This window comes from Camelus dromedarius, chromosome 20 (assembly GCF_036321535.1).
Source record: "Camelus dromedarius isolate mCamDro1 chromosome 20, mCamDro1.pat, whole genome shotgun sequence".
NCBI lineage: Eukaryota > Metazoa > Chordata > Mammalia > Artiodactyla > Camelidae > Camelus > Camelus dromedarius.
In genome coordinates, this window is record NC_087455.1 from 23,366,907 (window position 1) to 23,386,079 (window position 19,173).

A 19,173-nucleotide genomic window follows, 5' to 3' on the forward strand; every position below is an offset into this window, starting at 1 on the left:
TAAATGCTGATGTGAAGTGTCTGATAGAAAGTAGGTTAAAGTGATCAAAAAAAAGAATAATAGCTAATAATAACAGCTAACACTCACTGAATGCTTAAAATATACGAGGCGTTCTTCCAAGTTCTTCACATATATTAACTCCTCTTATGTTCACTGTGGTTCCTCATTTTGCAGATAAGGAAAAAGAAACCTGGAGAGTTAGAAGGACTAAGTGATGGGATAACTTTCCTTAAGAGTTGGAAAAGGGTAGAATCCAAAGCCCAGGTTGTCCAGAATAGGGACAAATTCCACTCTACAGGACCAGATGTGGAAAGGATGGGGTGGAGGCAGGTGAATTTATAGGTTTGAAGGCCAGAGATCGAGAGAATTCCCTTAATAGCTTCTATTTTGTCAGTCAACCAGGAGAGAAGGGCATTTGCAGAACATGAGATGAGGTGGGTAGGCTGGTAGGTTGGAAGTGCAGAGAAGGGTTCAAACAGACCCTGTACAGAGTAAGAGAGAACACTGTCTAGGGAGCATAAATGATTGCAAGCAGCCCTGAGACCCCGCTGCAGTTACAGGGCGAGTGCTGGCAGTGTCATTCATCTGTGGGGTTGTGTGGTTCCTCCACACTCAGCTCCAGGCCAGAGGGGAGGTAGTGCTGGTAAGACCACCCAAGAAATATCCAGAAGTTCTGGACTTTGGAGGCAAACCAAACAGGTCAGTGTATGGGGAACGGCAGGGGAAGAGGTGAGGGCACTTACTTGCACCTTCTGTAGAAGCAGAGTATAATTATACTTCATTAATCAGGTGCACAGGGGATGGATGATATCTGAAGATTAAAAAATAGATATTGGTGAAAGGTATATGGGAACTCTTTCTGCTTAGTTTTTCTATAAACCTAAAATTGCTAAAAAAAAATAATAAAGCCTATTAATTTAAAAAATAGACCTTGGAATAGAAGAGATAGACTGTCTGAATATGCGTTACTATATGACTGCATATGACTTACAATATGACTTACCTTGCTTGTTTACACTGGCTCAGCAGGTAAAGCAAAAGAAAGGAGGTTGGAACTATTGTCTTTCATATGCTCATTATCCTGTACTCACTGAATGTTGATTCCATTCATTGGTACGCAGTTATGTGTAGCCTTAAACTTTGACAGTTTTCTGAAAGTTTGAATAAAGCCACTACTTTGGTTTGTTGCAAACCAAACTTTATCTGTGAGAAGAATAATTTACTAACGAACCAATAGGTGGCAGTATAACATGGTGTTGTTGAAATTTTAAATAATTGCTAATTAGTAAAATAACTGATTGAAGCACCAGGTACTGTGTGTGGTGCTGTGCTAGGTAACTAAAACCCTGAGACAAAATCCCTTTCTTCCAGAAGGTTAGTCAGGCAGTAAAGATTCAAGGGGGAGTCCAAAACTTCTCTCTCAGCAGTCCACTGGAGACCAGTATGTAGGGCAGCAGAAGTCTCTCAGAGTGGAAAGAAGGTGGAGGGGGAAGGAGGACAAAGTGGAGGGGGGGGGGCGGAGGGTGGAGAGGAGAGGAAAGAGAAAGAGAAAAAAATTCTGAAGGAGCCAAAATTATAATAGTACCCTTTCAACTCTCAAAATTTACCTCAAAACTCACCCTTGGAACTCTCAGAACCCAGATTAGACTGGCAAGCCCTCAGGTCACTCATCTGATGTGGTGTTAACACAATGCTTGCTGTAACAGCTTATGGCCATGAGATACCTGGGGAAACACTGTTCATCTTTGAATCCTCTAGAACCAGTGCCTAAGCCAGTGTCTGACTCAGAATAGAAACAAAATAAACATTAATGGATGAACGAATGTATGAATGTGTGTATGAATGTATGTATGAATGAATGAATGAAAGGTATTTGGCCATTTATCATGCTGTTTACTCTAACCTTTCCATCTGCCCTTGGGAGGAAAAGTCCTGTCAACTTCTTTTCTAAGGAAAAATTAAGCTTCTCACTTTGTATCTCATAAGCCATCTGGGAAAAATTAATTATTTCCTTTTAATGGCAGTTAAAATAAAAATCTTTAGGATGAGGAGAATGTGAAACAAGCAAGCAGGAGGCAGCAGTGGTGACTGGAATGGTTTGGACCTGACAGAGAGGATGCCTATTAGGCTCCAGCTATGTGCCAGACATAAATGGTAGGCTTTGCATGTATTCTTGTCTGATCCTTACAACAGTATTATGAACTAATTACTGTTGTTAAGCCCGTTTTATAGGTGAGAAAAATGAGGATCAGAGATGTTAATTTGCCCAGAGACATTAACTGGTGCAACCTGATCTCTCTTCTTTCCTTCTTTCCTCCCGTTTTTCCTTTCTTCTTTCCAATCTTCCTTCTTTATTTAACTAGCACACACTTATCACCTGCTGAGTCCTTGAGGGGCTCAACAGCTTGTCTAAGGTGACAGTCAGAAAGAGGTAGAGACGGACTCAGATCTAGGCCTGCAGAACTTGAGAATCCATGTCCTTTATTAAACTGCATTTTTCCATTCTGGAGCTCTGCAGACTTCGGGAACCTCATTTCACTTTCTTGCTCTCCCTTGAATTAGCATCACATGATGGCAAGCCAGTAGCTGGACTTCTGAATAGAAAGGGACTCAGGTGTTTTGCTACCAACCTCTGAGTTGAGGTTATTTCTCCAGTCTGGAGTTTGCTGATTCTCCCCTACCGGTGCTTCCTGAAACTCATGGCCCATACAGTAAGCACCAGGGACCTGGGAAGCCATCCTTGTGCTCTGAGCTTCCAACAGCAGCCTCAGCTGTTTGTTAATGTGCTGAGAGCCTCTTATATCAGATTAGCACCCAATCAGAAGACAAACAGGAGGTGAGTAACTTCATGGGAGAACACTGGGTATGCATGCTAGCCTACCGCAGCCATCCAGAAACAGCCAGACGTGATGGCGTCAAAGGCCTAAAATGCTGTATGTCACTTAGAATCGTATTCTCATTTTAACAGTACTGTTTTTTGATGCACAGTAGATAAGCCTGAGAGCAAATACACAGAAATGCTAACAGAAGGAATATGGATCATGGCGTTTGGACAATGAGATGATGAGTAATATTTTTCTTTTATTTGCCAGAATTTTGACAATGTGGTTTTAGTACCTTTAAAAAGAAAATATTAAAATTATCTTTTTAAAGCATTTGTTTTCTCTTTAATGAAACAGCATTCTAGAAATAGCTAGAGAGGACACATGGGCAGATAAACAACATAGGCCAGATCCCCAAATTCTGAACTCATCTTCTTAACAGATTTTTTTCTCCAGTGGATTGGAGAGGATCAACAAGTACATAGCAAGGGCTAAATGTACTCACTAGGTCACAAGATATGGGGTGATAAAGGAAAATGGGTCCCAGGAATGGCCTAGGAGGTGGGAATAAAGCAGCCATCAGAAGTCTCCTCTGCTCCACAACAGCAGAGGTAACCCCTCCAGCCCCAGCCAGCAGATCAGCGGGCTCCCGCTTCCACATTTCCCCTTGGCTCCTCTAGCTGCCATCATAGTAGTTGGCCTCTAGGGGCGCTCTGCTCCACTTTGCAATGTTGCTCTTGCCCTTCGAGTAGACGATCTCAAAAATCCTCCTCTTCCCCCCAATCTTCTATCAGAAATAAAGGCAGAATTACTTTTTAAAATTAAAAAAGAATATTTAAAGTTGAAGGGAAAACAAATGCAAAGTCATGGAGATAAATTATATGAGAACAGATTCTTTTATCTTTATGTAACTCAAATCTAGTCACAGATCTGCTTTCTGGGAACCCAGATTATAAATTTCTTTTCTAAGCCTAGACTGCTGTGGATGATGAATGAGTCCCTCAGAACCTGAAACCTGAGGTACTTGTTCTGCCACTGCCAAGTCGGAGGAGGATCTCAGCCTTCACTCATCTTCCCTCTAGGTAGTGAGCTGCCCCACGGGGTTCAGGCAGCTTTCAAATGCCCTGTCTTTGCCATACTTTCTGGTCTCTTGGTCTCCTGGGAGAGGAAGGTGCTTTTCTCTTAGGCCCAGAATTCAGCCTCTGGATTTAGGCCATCCTATGCCTACCTTAGATACAAAGATGACTTTATTTCCCTTTTCTGTAAGTCTGTAAACCCACAGATCTGCCTGTCTTGTCCCATTGTACGAAATATTTTGTTAAGTTCAAGGTTCAGTTTCTCTTACTTTTTTACAACTGTACTTTCCAGAGCATCTTAATTCCAGTCATTCTAATCTACTGTCCTGAAAATTATACACCTACTTGTCCATCCATGTATCCCCCGTTTGTTCAGTACAATCACCATACTTCTTTCTGTCTTTGGCTAATATCATCTCCTATTCTCACAAGTGGACAAAAGATCACAAACAGTGGACAGCATTTGGGGAGGATTACCTCATGTCTGCTCCCCTGTCCAGCAAGCAGAAGACTGTATCCTAACCATCCTCCAAAGCTCCCATCCCCAACCTGTACCACCTTACCTGGACTTTCCCTTCATTCCTGTCCTTCATCTGAGAGATGTCTCTGAAAACACATCTGTGGAGCAGAGATCATTGACTCAGTCTGAACCCAGTGAATGTTCAAGCCAGCCTGGCCTCACCCACTACCCTGTCTGCCTCAGGTAGTCTCTGGGCCCCCTCTTCAGGGAGAGATCTTGCAGAATTCTACCCATTACAGTTTTACAACATCAAAATCCCTTAACCATATAGTAACAACAACACACATACAACAAGAGGAGGGTTGATCACTCACACATGCCTTTACGGGAAAACGGGCAGCTCTCTCCCGTAAGAGAGAGTAAGAAAAATACAGGTCTCTACCCCACCATAAAAAAAAAGAAAAAAAAATCCCAGGATGCCCCAGAATGCAGTTTCTTTTCTTCATGACGTTTGTAAAGCACGTCAGCTGCTCCTTGTTGCTGTGCAGATCACCCAACATCGGGTCACTGAGACAGACGGCAGCTTTGGCTCGCCAGCTGATAGGATTAGGAGCTGGTGCTTTGTCAGCCCTGCCGAAGTCCGAGAAAGCCCCCAGCACACGCAGGTGAGCCGTGAGAAAGAGCGGATGCGGGGGACTGGCCGTGAGGTATCTTGGGTGCATGGTTTCAGACGTTTTCTCTTTGGCTGTGTGTTTGTATTGTCTTTTCTGTGAAGTTTGCAATCTAGGGGGTTCCTATCAATTAAAAACCTGTTCTTTATGACGTATCTGGTTTCAGGGACTGACAACATATGCCTCACAGGATTTTTGTGAGGCTCAAATAAGATTATACATGTGAAAGAGCTCTGAAAATCTCAAGCTGTGTGCAAACAGAAGGTAGGAATCATTTAACTACAGATTTCACATAAAGAAACAAATAATTTATCCCAGATCTGGGGACATAATTACATAAGTACATCCCTTTTCTCCCAGTCTACAATACCCTATCTCCCCTGTTCTTCTTAGGTCTGGGCAGGGATGTTATTTATAATCTTGAAGGATTCCAGCCCTCTGAAGTAGTTGATATTTTCTAAAAAAAAAAAAAAACAAAAAAACAAAAAAAAAAAACAGCATTACTTTCATTTCTGAAGGAAAAGCCACAAAATTGCAAAACCAGACAATAAATAAGTGTTGAAGTAGAAATGAAAATGATTCATGAGAATATTTTAAAGCAGATTAAAGAGGACTATATAATATGCTGTATTAGATTATATTTCTTTGGTGGCAGAATCCAAGCATTTTAAGACATTTCTCTTACTGACATGAGAAACATTTGAGTGAAATTAAAGGCAACATAGATATTAGCATTCGTAAAACTTGCCATTTAGAACAGTGTAAAAACAGGCTTGGGTTCCAAAAGTACAGAACTAAGAGGCGTTTGAACACTAAATCATCAGCCTTTCCCTCAGCAGGGTTGCTATGGTGACAGCGGGGCTACAGCGGGCCTCACTGCCTGCACTTCGCAGTAAAGGCTTTCACTGAGCACATGTTGGATTTTGTAAGGCACACAGCACATCAAATACAAAGACATATTGGAGGCAGCTTTATCTGAGTTATTTTGTAAAGAGAAGTTATGTGTGTCTTCTTTATCCTGTACTGATGGCCCCTTAGGGGTTACAGAATTCACTCATTCATGCATTCATTCATTTGATTGTTATATATCGAGTGCCTACTGTGTCAGGACCTGTACTAGGCACTGCCTACATCCCTGGTAAAGACAGACAAATAAGTAGGGAATTCTGATACAAGATAGTAACAGTTCTCCTGGGTTGAATTAAATACAGGTGTCCTGGAAGTATGTAAGAACTGATCTTGAGGGATCAGGGAGGTTTCCTGGAAGAAGCTGTTTCTAAAATAAAACCCAGTGTATCTTTTGGAGTTGAGGAGGATGGGTGGGTGGGGTACAAGAAATGCTCTAGACAAAGAGACTCAAGTGTGCAACAGTCCCGCGGAAAAAGAGAACATGATACCTCCTGAGAACTGCCAGTTTCGCAGTTTGAAGGTATCCATTTGTAAGGGGAAGGGGAGTGGCAGGGGCGCTGGGTAGCGAGTAGGTGGGGATAGTGAGGGAGCGGGTATCTAGAAGAAAGATAAAGCCAGATCATGAAAGGCCTTTGGGCCACATTAAGGAGTTTGAATATTACTTGGAGAATAACCAGGAAGTCATTAATGAGTGCAGATGAAGAAGCATGGATAGATTCAGCCTTTCAGAAAGGCCTTGTGGAAAAATTGCAAAACTGGCAAGAAAGGAATAAGAGGCAAGACTGCAGGCAAGACAGCTTTAGTTAGACCACTATTGCAATAATCCAGGATGTTTGTGGTTTAGATTCTAAATGAAGATAATGGAGTCAGTGGACTGAAGTAGTCAGATTCAAGACATTATTTCTAGGGTAGTGTGATCATTTGTGGTTTCTGCTGTGTGAGGGCCACGTGAGGGAGAAGTCAGGAATGACTCTGAGGTTCTGACTTGGACAGCTCAGTGGCGGGTGTTTCTGCTGTTAGGTCCCCAGATTTAAGTCTCAGTTCTCCAGAGGAAACTCAGAAGCACCATAACAGTTTGACCCTAGCTGTTTGCTCCTGTCTCACTGTTTTTGTCCTCAGGCTCATAATTTTGGAAATAATAGATTGTAGGAATCATCCTGGAACATCAGTTTCCTGAAGCCCAGATCTAAGATAGCTCTGGATATAAAAGTATGAATCAATCGCCTTTTCCTAAAGAATCCTAAGATTACCAACTTCACTGCTTAAATAGATTGAAAAGACATGAAGATGTATGGAACAAAATTTCTTTGGGGGTATAGAGGTGGCAGATTGATTTCAGTAATCCTGATTTCACACGGTCTCTCAGCTCACACTCTACATTCCTAGACTGGAAAGTTGAGGACTCAGAAAAATACTTTTTGGAGGGCAGGCAAATGAGATAGTCGAGGTTCCAATACCATTTTTCAAGGATTGTAGTCCTTCCGTGTAGCACACTGGCTGTAAGGCTCAGTCTGTTCCCGGTCCACATTGCTACTTAGAATATTCTCCAATTCCGAAATAAAGGACGTCTGATAAAGGACGTTATTATTCATGTTCCATCACCAGGTAATATTTAAATAATAAGTGTAATAAGTCAAGGCCCATGACCCAGCCGATAGACGATCTCTATTCCAAGTCCTCAGTTGGAGAAGTGTTAGAGCTTTTTTTTGACCAAATTTGTGTGCCCCACAAATGCTTTTTCTGTCATGGAAGAGGACTCAGCAAATTGTGAATGGAAGACCTGGACGTGACTTGACTGCCCTTGAAAAGTTCTGTGCAGTCAGCTGGGTGTAGCAGGGGTTTTTTGTTTTCTTTTGTTTTCCTCACCTAATCCTCATAACTACCCTTCAGGTAGGTATGATTATTATCCCTCAGATTGAAGGAGGATAAACTTGAAATTCAGAGAGGTCAAGAACCTTAGGGTTAAAGGTACCCCGCTGGAAGGGAATGGAGTGTTGCCTTGAACTGGTTTTCTCAGTTCAAGTGCGGTGTTCCCAAAGCAGCGCGCCTGGGGTTCATTCCCGGGCGGCTGCGGATCTGAGCCGGAGGAGAGGCTGCTCTCTCCCTGAGCAGCCTGGCTTCCAGAGGAACCGGCCTCCTGTCGTTCTTTCCCGGCGGCGCTGCGCTGCCAACGCCAGGCCCTTCTGATGCAAATGCCCCAAGGAGATTCGCAGCCTTGGAGATCCTGGAACCCAGATGCTGTGTCAGTCCTACAGCAGTGGCTTGGCTGGGGTCCGGGTAGAGGGGGACCCGCCCCGTCTCTCTCGGACGAGGTAATTGTGGGGATCCGCATGTTGACTTAAGACCGAGAGAGCAGGGAGGGGCCGCGAGGGGAAAACTTTCCCTTTCTCCATTTTGGCTCTCAGTGATGTCACAGCTATTCTGGGTTCTTCTATCCGACGTGCACCCCCTTCTAGCCCGATACCAGGTGCCAAAAAGACGGCATTGGCCCTCTCCAGGTTGGAGATGCCTCGAGTCTCCACCTGGCCCCCTCGGGTCGGGCCCAGCAGAGAGGGAGGGGCGCGTGGCCAAGTCCGGCGGGCGGGGTGCGCGGATGTGCCTCCCCGGGGGCGGGCAGGTGAGGGGGACGGCGGAGGAGGCGGCTCCCTGGGAGCTGCGGTGGCACCACGTGTCCGGCCGGGGCGGGGCGGCCGGGCGCGCCCTCGGAGCCGAGCGCGAACGGCGGCAGCGGCGGCGGCGCGTCGGCCCCGCAGCAGCCGTCGCCGGCAGCGCTCGCCGGCTCAGCGCAGTCTCCTCGCTCCGGTGCTCGCAGGTGCCTCCGCCTGGACGGCGGCAGCGGCGGCGCGAGGAGCCGGCGGGCAGCAGCGCGATGGGACCCCTTCGGGAGACCAAGGTAAGGAGGACACGTCTTGCGGGCGCGGTGGCAGTGTCCGCGGACGCGGGAGGGAGAGGGGAGGTGGGCACTGCGGGGAAGAAGCGGGTCAGGTGAGAGCCGGAGGGGTGGCGTTGAGTTCTAGACGCGGACAAGGAGGTGGTGGGCACGGTGGGAAGGCAGGGGGCAGTTGCTCAGGTGATGAGCCCTGGGAGATGGGGAGGTGGTACGGGAGGAAAAGATTTGGAGGGCTCACAGGAGGATTAAAAAGATTGACTCTGGAGGGTTAATCCCATCCCCTGAAATTGGAGATTTGGGATCTAGCTCTCAATTGCTGTTGTGTGTGTGTGTGATGTGGATGAAAAGGATTTGATGTATTGGTGACTGAGAAATAAGAACTCCAGCATTGGTTCAGGGTCTGCCGTGTGCCGAGCGGAGGGGCTGACGTGTGATACCTGCTGGGTGACTGATATGCAGAACACAACCCGAGGCTGGGCGCGACTGGGTAGGGTGGACGCCTGAGCGGCCGCAGGAGTTACCGGCTGCTGGGGCTTCCCTTCAATTCCCTCACTGTGAGGGCTTCCCAGAGGTGTTTACTTTGGCAGCGACCCTTCCTGGTAAGCCGCGTGGAAATGAGCAGGAGGTCATGTTTCGAAATACTGTTTGTTACCTAATCCAAAACCTTTTTTTTTTTTTTTTCAATTTTTTCAGTTGCAGAGAATAGTGGGAGCGGTGAGATTTTTTTTTTTTTTTCCTGTGAAGAGCTCCTCCTAGGAATCCATTTTATTAAGTAAGGAAGGATGGTGGTGACCCCGAAAGGCACTGGGTTTCAGGCCTGTTCTGCTTCTAGGTGATTGCAGCAGTCTTGCCTATGCATCTTTACCTCTTTTAGTCTCAGTTTTCTCATCTGTGAATAGGGACACAAATTAGTGTCTCCGTTATGGCCTGAGTTGTAAAAATCAAACAAGATAACGATTGGGAAAGCACTTTTAAAAATATTACTTTTTATGTATTTTTTAAAGCCAAGGCATGGCCCTCTGCATTTAATGCTGTGCTTTTAAGGAGGGAGAGAAAGATCTTTTTTGCAGGGGTGCCCTGTAAGGAAAACAAAAGCTAACCATGAGGTAAAAGGTGGAGCCATCTTACCGGGTATTGGATTTTTGTTTGCTTTTCTGTTGGCAACAAGCCTTGTGTACCAGGATATTAATGAATAATTAAGAACCTGGCGAGAAGAGGAGGGATTTGAAAGATAAGATTTCATGATCTATCAGGAAAGATTTGTTTCAGGTATAGGGGTCTACTTTGTGAGGAGACAGGAAAACAGAAGTCAAACTGTCACAGCTAATTCAGGGAAAGCAAAATGGAAGTCTGAAGAAAATCAAGTAATAAGCCGGAGTGAGCTGTGAGTTGTAAAGAGCCTTTGAGTGTGACAGGAAAAGCCTGAGTGGCAAAATGAGTTAGGAATCACATGGGAGAATGGAAGAGCCTTCTTTCAAGTGGGCTGGAAGTGTGCATGCTTCTGTGTGTGTGTGTGTGTGTGTGTGTGTGTGGTGTATGTGTGTACACATCCATGCTGGAGTGTGTGCTCTTCAGTAAATTAAAAGACTTAGCTCAGTAGAAGAGTTTTGGAGCTCATTTTAGCTTCTGCAACAAGGACTAGTCTGTGAAGATTCAATATTCAGAAATGTGATTTCTTGGAAACTGAGCCCAGAAGGAGCAGACTGGAGTTCAGAGGAGGCAACAAGTGTCCTTTTGTTTTCTTTCTAACGTCCAATTTGGAGAAGGAGCAGAGGGTGCAGCATCATGAGAAGGAGATTTCCCGAAGCCGGATTCCCCGTTTGATTCTTCGGCCCCATCTGCCTCAGCAACAGCACAAAGTGTCCCCGGCCTCTGAGTCCCCCTTCTCTGAGGAAGAGAGCAGAGAGTTCAACCCCAGCAGCTCTGGGCGCTCGGCGAGGACCATCAGCAGCAACAGCTTCTGCTCAGGTACGATATCCACCCAAGTGTGTACGTTGCCAGGGCGTTGTGAATGGAGCTGGAGTGGACTCCTTAGAGTCTAGGCCTTGACTTCTGTTGTTAGGATGAATGGTATGAGGTTGCATCCTTTTGGTTTCGACCTGCAAATGCAGCAGTTGCAAATGTTTCTGTGTAGGGGAATTTCATACCTGTTTTTATACGTTATTCTAGTTTATAATTTACTGTGTGAAACCTAACTTCTTGTTTCTATGACTGCTTGTAAAATGTATTCCTTCATTAAATCAGGAAAATGTGTTAGCTTGCATTGTATATTAGCAATCTTTGTAAGCCTGTGTACTTCAATTTATGGAATCCCCAAAGATAAAGCAAGTCCTAATGCATGAGATTCAGATCAAGGTGGTTTATATCCTAGGACTAGCCTGACCTTGTAGTTTAGAGGGTAGGAGCACAGGCTTTGTAATCTTATAGGCTTGCGTCGGAATCCCTGGCCTTTCCACCCCTTACAAGCTGTGTGACCTTGAGCAAGTTGCTTAACTTCCTTAAGCCTCAGTTTTTACATCCATAAAATGGGATGATGCCTACCATGTAGAGTAGCTGTGAGGTTGAAAGAGACCACGTACTAAAGGTACTCCTAGCACAGAGCCTGGCTTGTAGAGATGCTTAATAAATGATGGTTCTTAATACAAAGAACATATGCCAGCTTTGATGCATGATTAAGGAAATTTCCTTAGCATTGTGAGCATATTTAGTAAAGGCACACAGCTCTTCCCAGCTCCTGAAGATGCCACCATAATCACTCGACAGCGTGTTGTACTCACTGAAGCATGTGACTTAAAAGGACTTGTATTCTTTGAGAAGTATTAGGAATTTGGGTAAAACTTAAAGGTGTGGCTGTCTTGTGATTCATGAAGAATGTTTCATAGAGGATCATTCTTAGAGCTTATTTAGGAAAAATGTAATTTGAAGATTAACCCATAGATGAGAAGGGACATACGAATCAAGATGCTATGATTAATTTAGCAGAATACAGTATTCCATTGTATTTATTACTGGAAACTACATTTTTCAGGGATTTTTAAAGTGTAACTTTAGACTTATTTTATACTTTCACAAAATAATTCCATCGAAAGCATAAGTTGTATATTAGAAATACTCTGCTGCCTATTTAAAAATTTTTTCTCTATAATGCCTCAGATTCTCTGTTGGTTTTGAAAGAAAAAAGTCTATCAAAATATTATATTTTAAAACATATTATTGCTGTTTGAATTATCTGAATCCAGCTTAAAATAGAAACCCACTGGTGGTTTGCCTGACACTCCCAGGAAGAAAACAATAGGAAAACTGACCGGCCAGAGAGGTTAAGACTCCTAGAACCTGGAGCCGTATTTGCAGAATGTAATGCTGTTTACTTTCACTCCATTTTGGAGCTCAGGAATCACTCTGTTTGAATGTGGATGAACCCAAGAGATACTATTTCATACTGACACAGCTTTGTTTACATAACTCAATTACGTATTTATTCCCGAAATTCTCTCCACATAAACATTTTTTTCTCTGACTGACTTCAGGGTAAGCAGTGTTGCCAGAAAAAAAAAAAAAAGGAAGAAAGAAAAAGTTGGTCAAAACAAAAGAAAAACTCCAAATAGATCTTAGAAAATATATTTGGCAGATGAATAAAATCGTTAATTTTGGTCATGAATCTTTATCCCCAAGACCCATTTCCTGGATCATCCCGCCTTCCCAGGGGACCTGTCTCCCTGTAGGGCCATGATGCTGTACATGGAAACTGAAAGTAGATATTGATCCTTCTGCCATTAACTAGCTGAGAATTGAGTGGCAGAAGCATCTAATGATGGGTGTCTATAAACCTACCTTTCGCTTTTTCACCTTGCATGCTGACTGCAGATTGGACTTGCTCTGTTCCTGGGTCTCATCTTCCTGCCTGGCGATTCCCCAAGGTTTGGGTTGGTGCCTTGTCCGTCTTGGCTTTCCTTTCCTAAGAGCCCTGGTAAAACCCCACGACGGTTTCTAAGTGCTGCGCTGACTAAAATTGACTGGAGCAAGGTCTTTGGGGGCGTGTTAATGATGCTTTAGGAGATCAGTCGGTGGATGGGAAATAAATGGGTTTGGTACTATGGGGAGCATCAAAGCTGCAGGCAGTGAGGTAGAGAATGTAAAATACGTCCAGCCAGCGGGGGGAATTAGCTGGTTTCAATGCAGCCGCTTTGACACTGAAGCTGGAATATGTGTTGGTTATCACTCCGGTTAAGTCTGAGACCAAGGTGCATGCACACCTTAAAAATGCCATCCTCTGCTAGAATGAAACTCTGGTAATCTATTTAGAGATGTCTGTTGCTGCCTTAGCTTCATAACTTTCCTGTGATCATTCTGCATTAGTTTGTCTTCTTTATAAATCATCACATTCACTAATGTGAAAGAACGCATACAGAGTTAGAGGAATTCTGACAATCTGCTAGTAAAATTATAGAGGAAGATGTTACTCAAACACTGTGTAATTTAATTTGAAAATTACATTTTTAGACCTGCAAACTAGATTTTCCCCAAATTTGTATCAAAGACTGTATTAATTATTAAGAGAATCATATATTCTAAGATACTCTGTTTTTAAAAGAAAGATAATGCACTCAGTTTATATAAAGTTAAATTTACTCAATATAGAGGATTACCCTTTATTTTGAGAGTCTGGCTTTTCTATCATTTGTGTTATAACAAAAAGTCCTAACAGGGGTTGGAGTTATACTTCAGCAAAATAAATGACAACTATGTTGACGTGTCCTTCACCCCAACCCTCATGTTTTTCCTTTAATTTTACTGATCTGTGAAATTAAAAGCCTGGGCACCGTTTTCAGAATGACCTATCCGTTTTTACCTACTTTCTCTATTCCTTCCCTGCCTCCACTGCCTTCCTGCTTTCCTTCCCATGGGAGCCTTGACAAGGAACATTTCATAATTTGATATTCTGTATGCTAATTTGTATATTGTCTCTATCTCATTTCAGAGGGAAGGAGTTGTGTATGACCTTTTGCAATTCATTTGGGGCGTGTCCCCAAAGAGCTCTTCTTTTAATAACTTCTTATTAGCAAAATTTCTCTGAAGAGATGCATATGTTTGGTGCATTTCATCAGCACATATATTTTTGCACTGGGACATCCTTCTCCTATTAAAAGAGTCCATTCCTTACAGTTTATATTCAGTTTTAGTCACTGTGACCTCAGGTGGGCACAGTTAAGCTTATACTGTATTGGAGGCCAGGTCCTGTTTTGTGTGCGTGGCAAGCAAAACATTGCACATTTTTATGTTAACTAATGCTTTCTTTTTTATCAAAAAAAAATACATAAGGAAGTACAGTTAATAGTAAGTTAATAGGAAAAAACCCTCCTTTCATGACCCTTCTTTTATTTTTAATGAGTTTTTTTTTTAACCAGTGGTTTGGCATAAAATCATCCTATCTTCCTTCCCTCTCACTCCCCTGCCATGTTTCTTGCTTTAACATTCCCACTAGAAATGAAAAAACCCATATTTATGATTTGTGCTCTGGGTGTGGCCCCTTGAATCTAGACCTCTGTCTGTTGTTCTCCCCTCTCATGGTGGTAGTGCGTTGTGTTTGTGCTTGTCCATGTACCACCACTCCAGCCACTATAAGAAGAGCTAGTGACCTGGGGAAGCCCATCGTGTGCAGCAGTCACCTGACTAGTTAGCAGCGTGCTATGCATTTCTCTTTGCTTAGTGGAGGCAATAATTACCCCTTAGAACTGGGAGGCAGGTGGATGGCTGGGTTTGAAGCTAACTCTCCTTGAGGTGCCTTGTGTTTACAAGACAGGTGGGAGAAATGGTGCCTCTAGTCCTTTGGTGGTTTTATGCGAGACCAGTGATTTCTCTGAGTTATTTCCATGTTTCTAATGTGTACACACATACATAGGCGAAATTATGACTAAACCCATTAAAAAATGTATCAGATCAGTCAACTGAATGGACAAAATCTGAGATTCTTTGCAGCCTAATCCTGAGTAAGGTGTTTGCAGAAATTACCCTGGTGGTTTCAGTGGCTGGGAAGAAATCCTTCATTGAGTGCCAGTGACCTAAAGGTAATTATTGTTGCTGTTTGTGGGAGGAACAATTAAGGCAAATTACAACCTGACTAGTGCTCTGCCGCGGCATGATAATGCCTCCAAAAATTTGCCTGGCCTTGCCAAACAGAAATAGTTCTGCTATGCTTTTGTCCAGTTGAGGAAACTTGGCACCTGGGTAGAGTAAGCCTTTGAACATAATGATTGGAATTGAGATGAACTGCTTAAAGTGAAGTGAGCCTCAGTACTGAATTACACTGTAGTTGAATGACTGCCAACCTGCTGTGCAGAAAAAAACAAAACCCTAAGACTTTCGTGTCATTGTGATGACTACGGGACCGAGGCACTCCTGCATAATGTATATTTCAAGTGCTTAGTGGCCTCAGCATCAGAAATAAATACTGAATGAAATAGGTTCCAGATGAAGGGCACATAGACAATATTTCTTTGAGGATGTGGTAACTAAAATTAGGGGGACCAGAGCACAATTTTTTGCCACTTAATTAAAAAAAAATTAGTTAGCTGTGGGGACAGTAAAAGATAATCATGATGGAATTGGACCACACCCAAGAGAAAATCATGGTACTTAACATGAAAATCTTTCATGTTCTAAAATAGTCATCTTCATGACATTGTTTCTCAGTGTCGGGAACGGTGTTTGTCTAATTCTGAATCCCAGGAAAACTTGCCTAACATGCAGGCCCCACCATAACCTGTTATCTCAGAATGAGAGGGCCCAGGAATCTGTATTTTACAGGCTTTCTGGATGACTCATGCCTCCTGAAGTCTGAGCCTCACTGCTTTGTGGTCTGGGTGCGTTTGGGGATTCTCAGTGAGGGATGTGAGGGGTATGCCCCAGTGACATCCCACGATGAACCAGGATCAAAGATGGTAGAAGTGGTGGCCAGCCAAGCTGTTTAAACCCATGGCATGTGGTGAGGGAGATGCCTCCACATTCCCTGGAAATTATAGCTTCTCACTGTGTGTTTACGATTTCCATGTTATTAGTTTTAGCAATAATATTATTTACGTGTACATATGGGTTTAACTTGTGTTCAAATGGTAGAAAAGTAAAGGGAAGGAGAAAGCATTTCCTTCCTTTATTTTCCTACGTAGTCCTCTCTCTGGATTTACTGTCTCTAGCTGTACTGTTCATTCTTTTGCATGTACTTACTTTGGTATTAGGATGATTTGGGGTACACAGAAAGCAGGTACACTGGGTTCAACGTAAGTGTACTCTAAACGCCCAGTAGGTACACTGAAAAAGATGGAAAAAAGAGAAACTGAGGCCTGGGAGTAGCAGGACATTCAGCTTCCTGCAAATGTCAACAAAAGTATGCTATCCGATAAATATTTATTCAGTGCCTGCTGAGGATCAGAAATTGCGCTAAGGCTGCAAAGATGAATAAAACACGGGGAATGGAAAACTCAGTTATTTTGCTGCCTTAACCCTGCTACCAGGATGAATGGGATAGCACATCTTGAGATGAGATTCCCACACAACTGCCTTTACTCACTGATTTTGTATCAGTTCCTTTTGCCCACACCCACTCCACACACACACACCTTCCTTGTAATTTGAGTTTGTTGCTCCATTTATTATCTGCATTGGCCACTCACATTTCATAAGCCCAGAGGTTCAGAGAAGGAGCATTCATTAGCGTGGTGTAGTGGATAAACATGAGCCTTGACATCAGCCGACCTGAGTTAAAAAGCATGAAATGAGATTAGAAAGGTGGGCAGGGCTGCATCAGGAAAGGCTCTGTTTGCCATGCTAAGAACTTGATCCCTGAGAACTAGGTCCATACAGGAACTGGACCAGTAACGTACAGAGTGAGGCCACCTGAAGAGATGACAGTAGAAGAGACTCTGGAACTGGACAGTGTGTGCCCCTTCTAAGGATATGCAGAATTTCTAAAATTGAGCTTTTTTGTTTGTTTGGCTTTTTCCTGACCCTGGGCCAAATAGCAGGCAGCTGCAGCTGGATATGGCCCATGGGCTGCTGTCGTGGGCTTTCTAAAGGTCTTCCAGAGCCAGTGAAGGGTTTTCTGCAGGGAAGACTTATGACCAGATTTATAATTTAGAAAAATCTTTCTGATTACATGTTGGAGAGTGGATAGGAGGTGACAGGGAATGGTGGTGAGGAGCCTGCCTGGTTTGAAGGCCACTGTGGTGACAGTCTAAGTGAAAAATGATAAAATGACATGTGTGAGGACTGGGGGCTGGAACATACGCATCTCAGTCACCAATCGCAAGTGGAAGGGGGAGGAAGGGCTTGAGTCTGAATCTCCACCGGATGCACCCACGTGGAGTAGCAGGACTGGGGAGAAGGGCCAGTCTCCCTAGACTAGGCCTTGTTGCGTTTGACGTAAAGGTGACGGTCTGGAGCTCTGAAGAGAAGTCAGAGATGCTGGTAGCTGAAATCGAGCGACTTGATGATACAGGTTTCCCACTATCTTAAAGTAGAATGTCCTGTGAAACCTTTTGTAAGCAGAAATGGTGTTAAGCAAAGAAGCAGTCACCGTAGGACATGTCTTGCTAGCAGATGCACAAAATAAATTGAAATAAAGCACAGATGCTGACAGACACAGTGTGGAGCGCTGGCAGCTGGATGCTGAGGAGCTGTGTAGTTCCCAGAGGAGGAACTTGGCTGTGCCGCTCTCACCACCTGGGGTGTCTGCTGCCTCTGTTGACAGATTGATGCAAAACAAATGCTGACTGCTATTTTAGATATTTGCCTCTTCTCATAAAAGCAAAAGTTCTCTTTAAATGTCTTTTGGTTAGTGAAAACAGCACTACTGTAGGTCTTTCTTGAAAACAAAGTGGCCTGAAGCAAACTTTCTGTATTTGGGGGATGCCTCTGATTACTAGGGGAGTATGTGGAGGAAGATTAGAGGACCAAGGCTGGAACTCTGAGATAAAGCAAGAGTAGGCAGAAAAAGGACACCAAGGCACGAGAACAAGCACTGGAGACAAGGGAAGAGAGTCGCGAGGAGAGTCAAAATGTCTCCAATCCCAAAGGAAGAGAATGTTCCCGGAAGAAAGCAGCCGATAGGTTCAGATGTCCGTCACCAAGGAAGGTGAGCACGTAAAAGTGCTCAAGGATGAGACGGCTAGGTTATCAGGATCTTAGACAGAAACAGTCCCAGAAAAGTGTGGGGATGGACTCAGATTGCATTTGGCTGAGATGTGAATGGGAGGTACCAAATAAAGTGCAGACAACTTTTCTTAAAAAGCTTATTAACAGAGACAGGAAAAAAAACAGAATAAAAACAAGTGTTGCTTTTATAATAAAGATAGAGTGTTTATCAAATCGCAGTCATTTTGATAAGGTGTTTAGGCTGAGGAGAAATAGACAAGAAAAGAGAGAGAGACAAAGATTGAAAATAGTAGAAGTGATAACTTTGTAATAAGACCTAGAAAGACACATATAGAAAGAAAGAAAGGCTGGATGTGAATATAGGTAAGTATATTTATAGGTCAGGGCAGGTAACTGAAAGGTACATTGCAAAGTCTAGGTTAGGTGCCCCTTTTTTATACTTCTCTCAGACCAGATGGCCTGGTTTTAAATTTTCCTTTTTAGTTTCCTGACTCCCCAGTAGACTGTAAGGCAGGAACGATGCAGTTCCCTGCACATACCTGACACACAGCAGTTGCTTAGTAAGTATTTGTTGGAATTCAGTGGAAGGTATAATTAGGAGAACAGGACAAGTGAAATAGTTTCATTCATTTAATGCATTGAGAGCAGGAGACTTAGTTGCTGGGGAAATAAAACAACTAGAGCAGCACTGGTACTCAATGTTATAGGTTAATTAAAGGAAGGAAACATTCGTGTCCAGAGGATTTCAGCATCTCTAAAGGTCAAAAAGAGTCATCTGTGGAACAGAACCCTGTCCCCAGTGCTGGGGTAGCTAGAAGAGAGCTCTCGTGTCAAGAAAATCAGAAAATACTCAAGAGCTGGTAGTTGTAAGCCCTGAGGAAAACAGCAGCCCAGTTTATTTTTTATTTGTGTGTGTGTAAGTGTGAGGTGGTGTGTGAGGTATGTGTGTGATTGGTGTGTGTTATGAGGTGTGTGTGTGAGTGAAGTGTGTGTGTATCATCAGTGGGTGTGGTATATACATGTGCTTGAGTGTGTGAGGTGCATGCACACACTGTGTGTGTCCGGTGGAGAGAGGAGTGGAAGATTTGCATGTTGGCAAAGCTTTCTGGAGGAAGTGCTATGTAAATTCTCTGTTCCTTCAGCTCCAGCCAGGCTCTCCTCCTTCTGCTCCCCTGAAGTGACACCTGCCAAGTTCTCA

At 43.6% G+C, this 19,173-nt stretch overlaps 1 protein-coding gene across 10 annotated transcripts in view; it reads left to right on the forward strand.

The window, feature by feature from the left end:
- SYBU (syntabulin) overlaps positions 1–19,173 on the forward strand; it is a 104,508-nt gene that overhangs the window by 29,389 nt on the left and 55,946 nt on the right. For 3 of the 10 annotated variants that reach the window (XM_064476891.1, XM_031439510.2, XM_031439507.2), the window contains exons 2-3: positions 8,751–8,831; positions 10,592–10,796. In XM_064476891.1, coding sequence (XP_064332961.1) covers positions 8,808–8,831; positions 10,592–10,796 — 229 coding nt within the window. In that variant the 5' untranslated portion in view covers positions 8,751–8,807. Of the gene's footprint in view, positions 1–3,800; positions 5,066–7,136; positions 8,251–8,750; positions 8,832–10,591; positions 10,797–19,173 lie in introns of those variants that run through there. The other 7 variants (XM_064476889.1, XM_064476890.1, XM_031439501.2 and 4 more) reach the window with 5 other exon arrangements.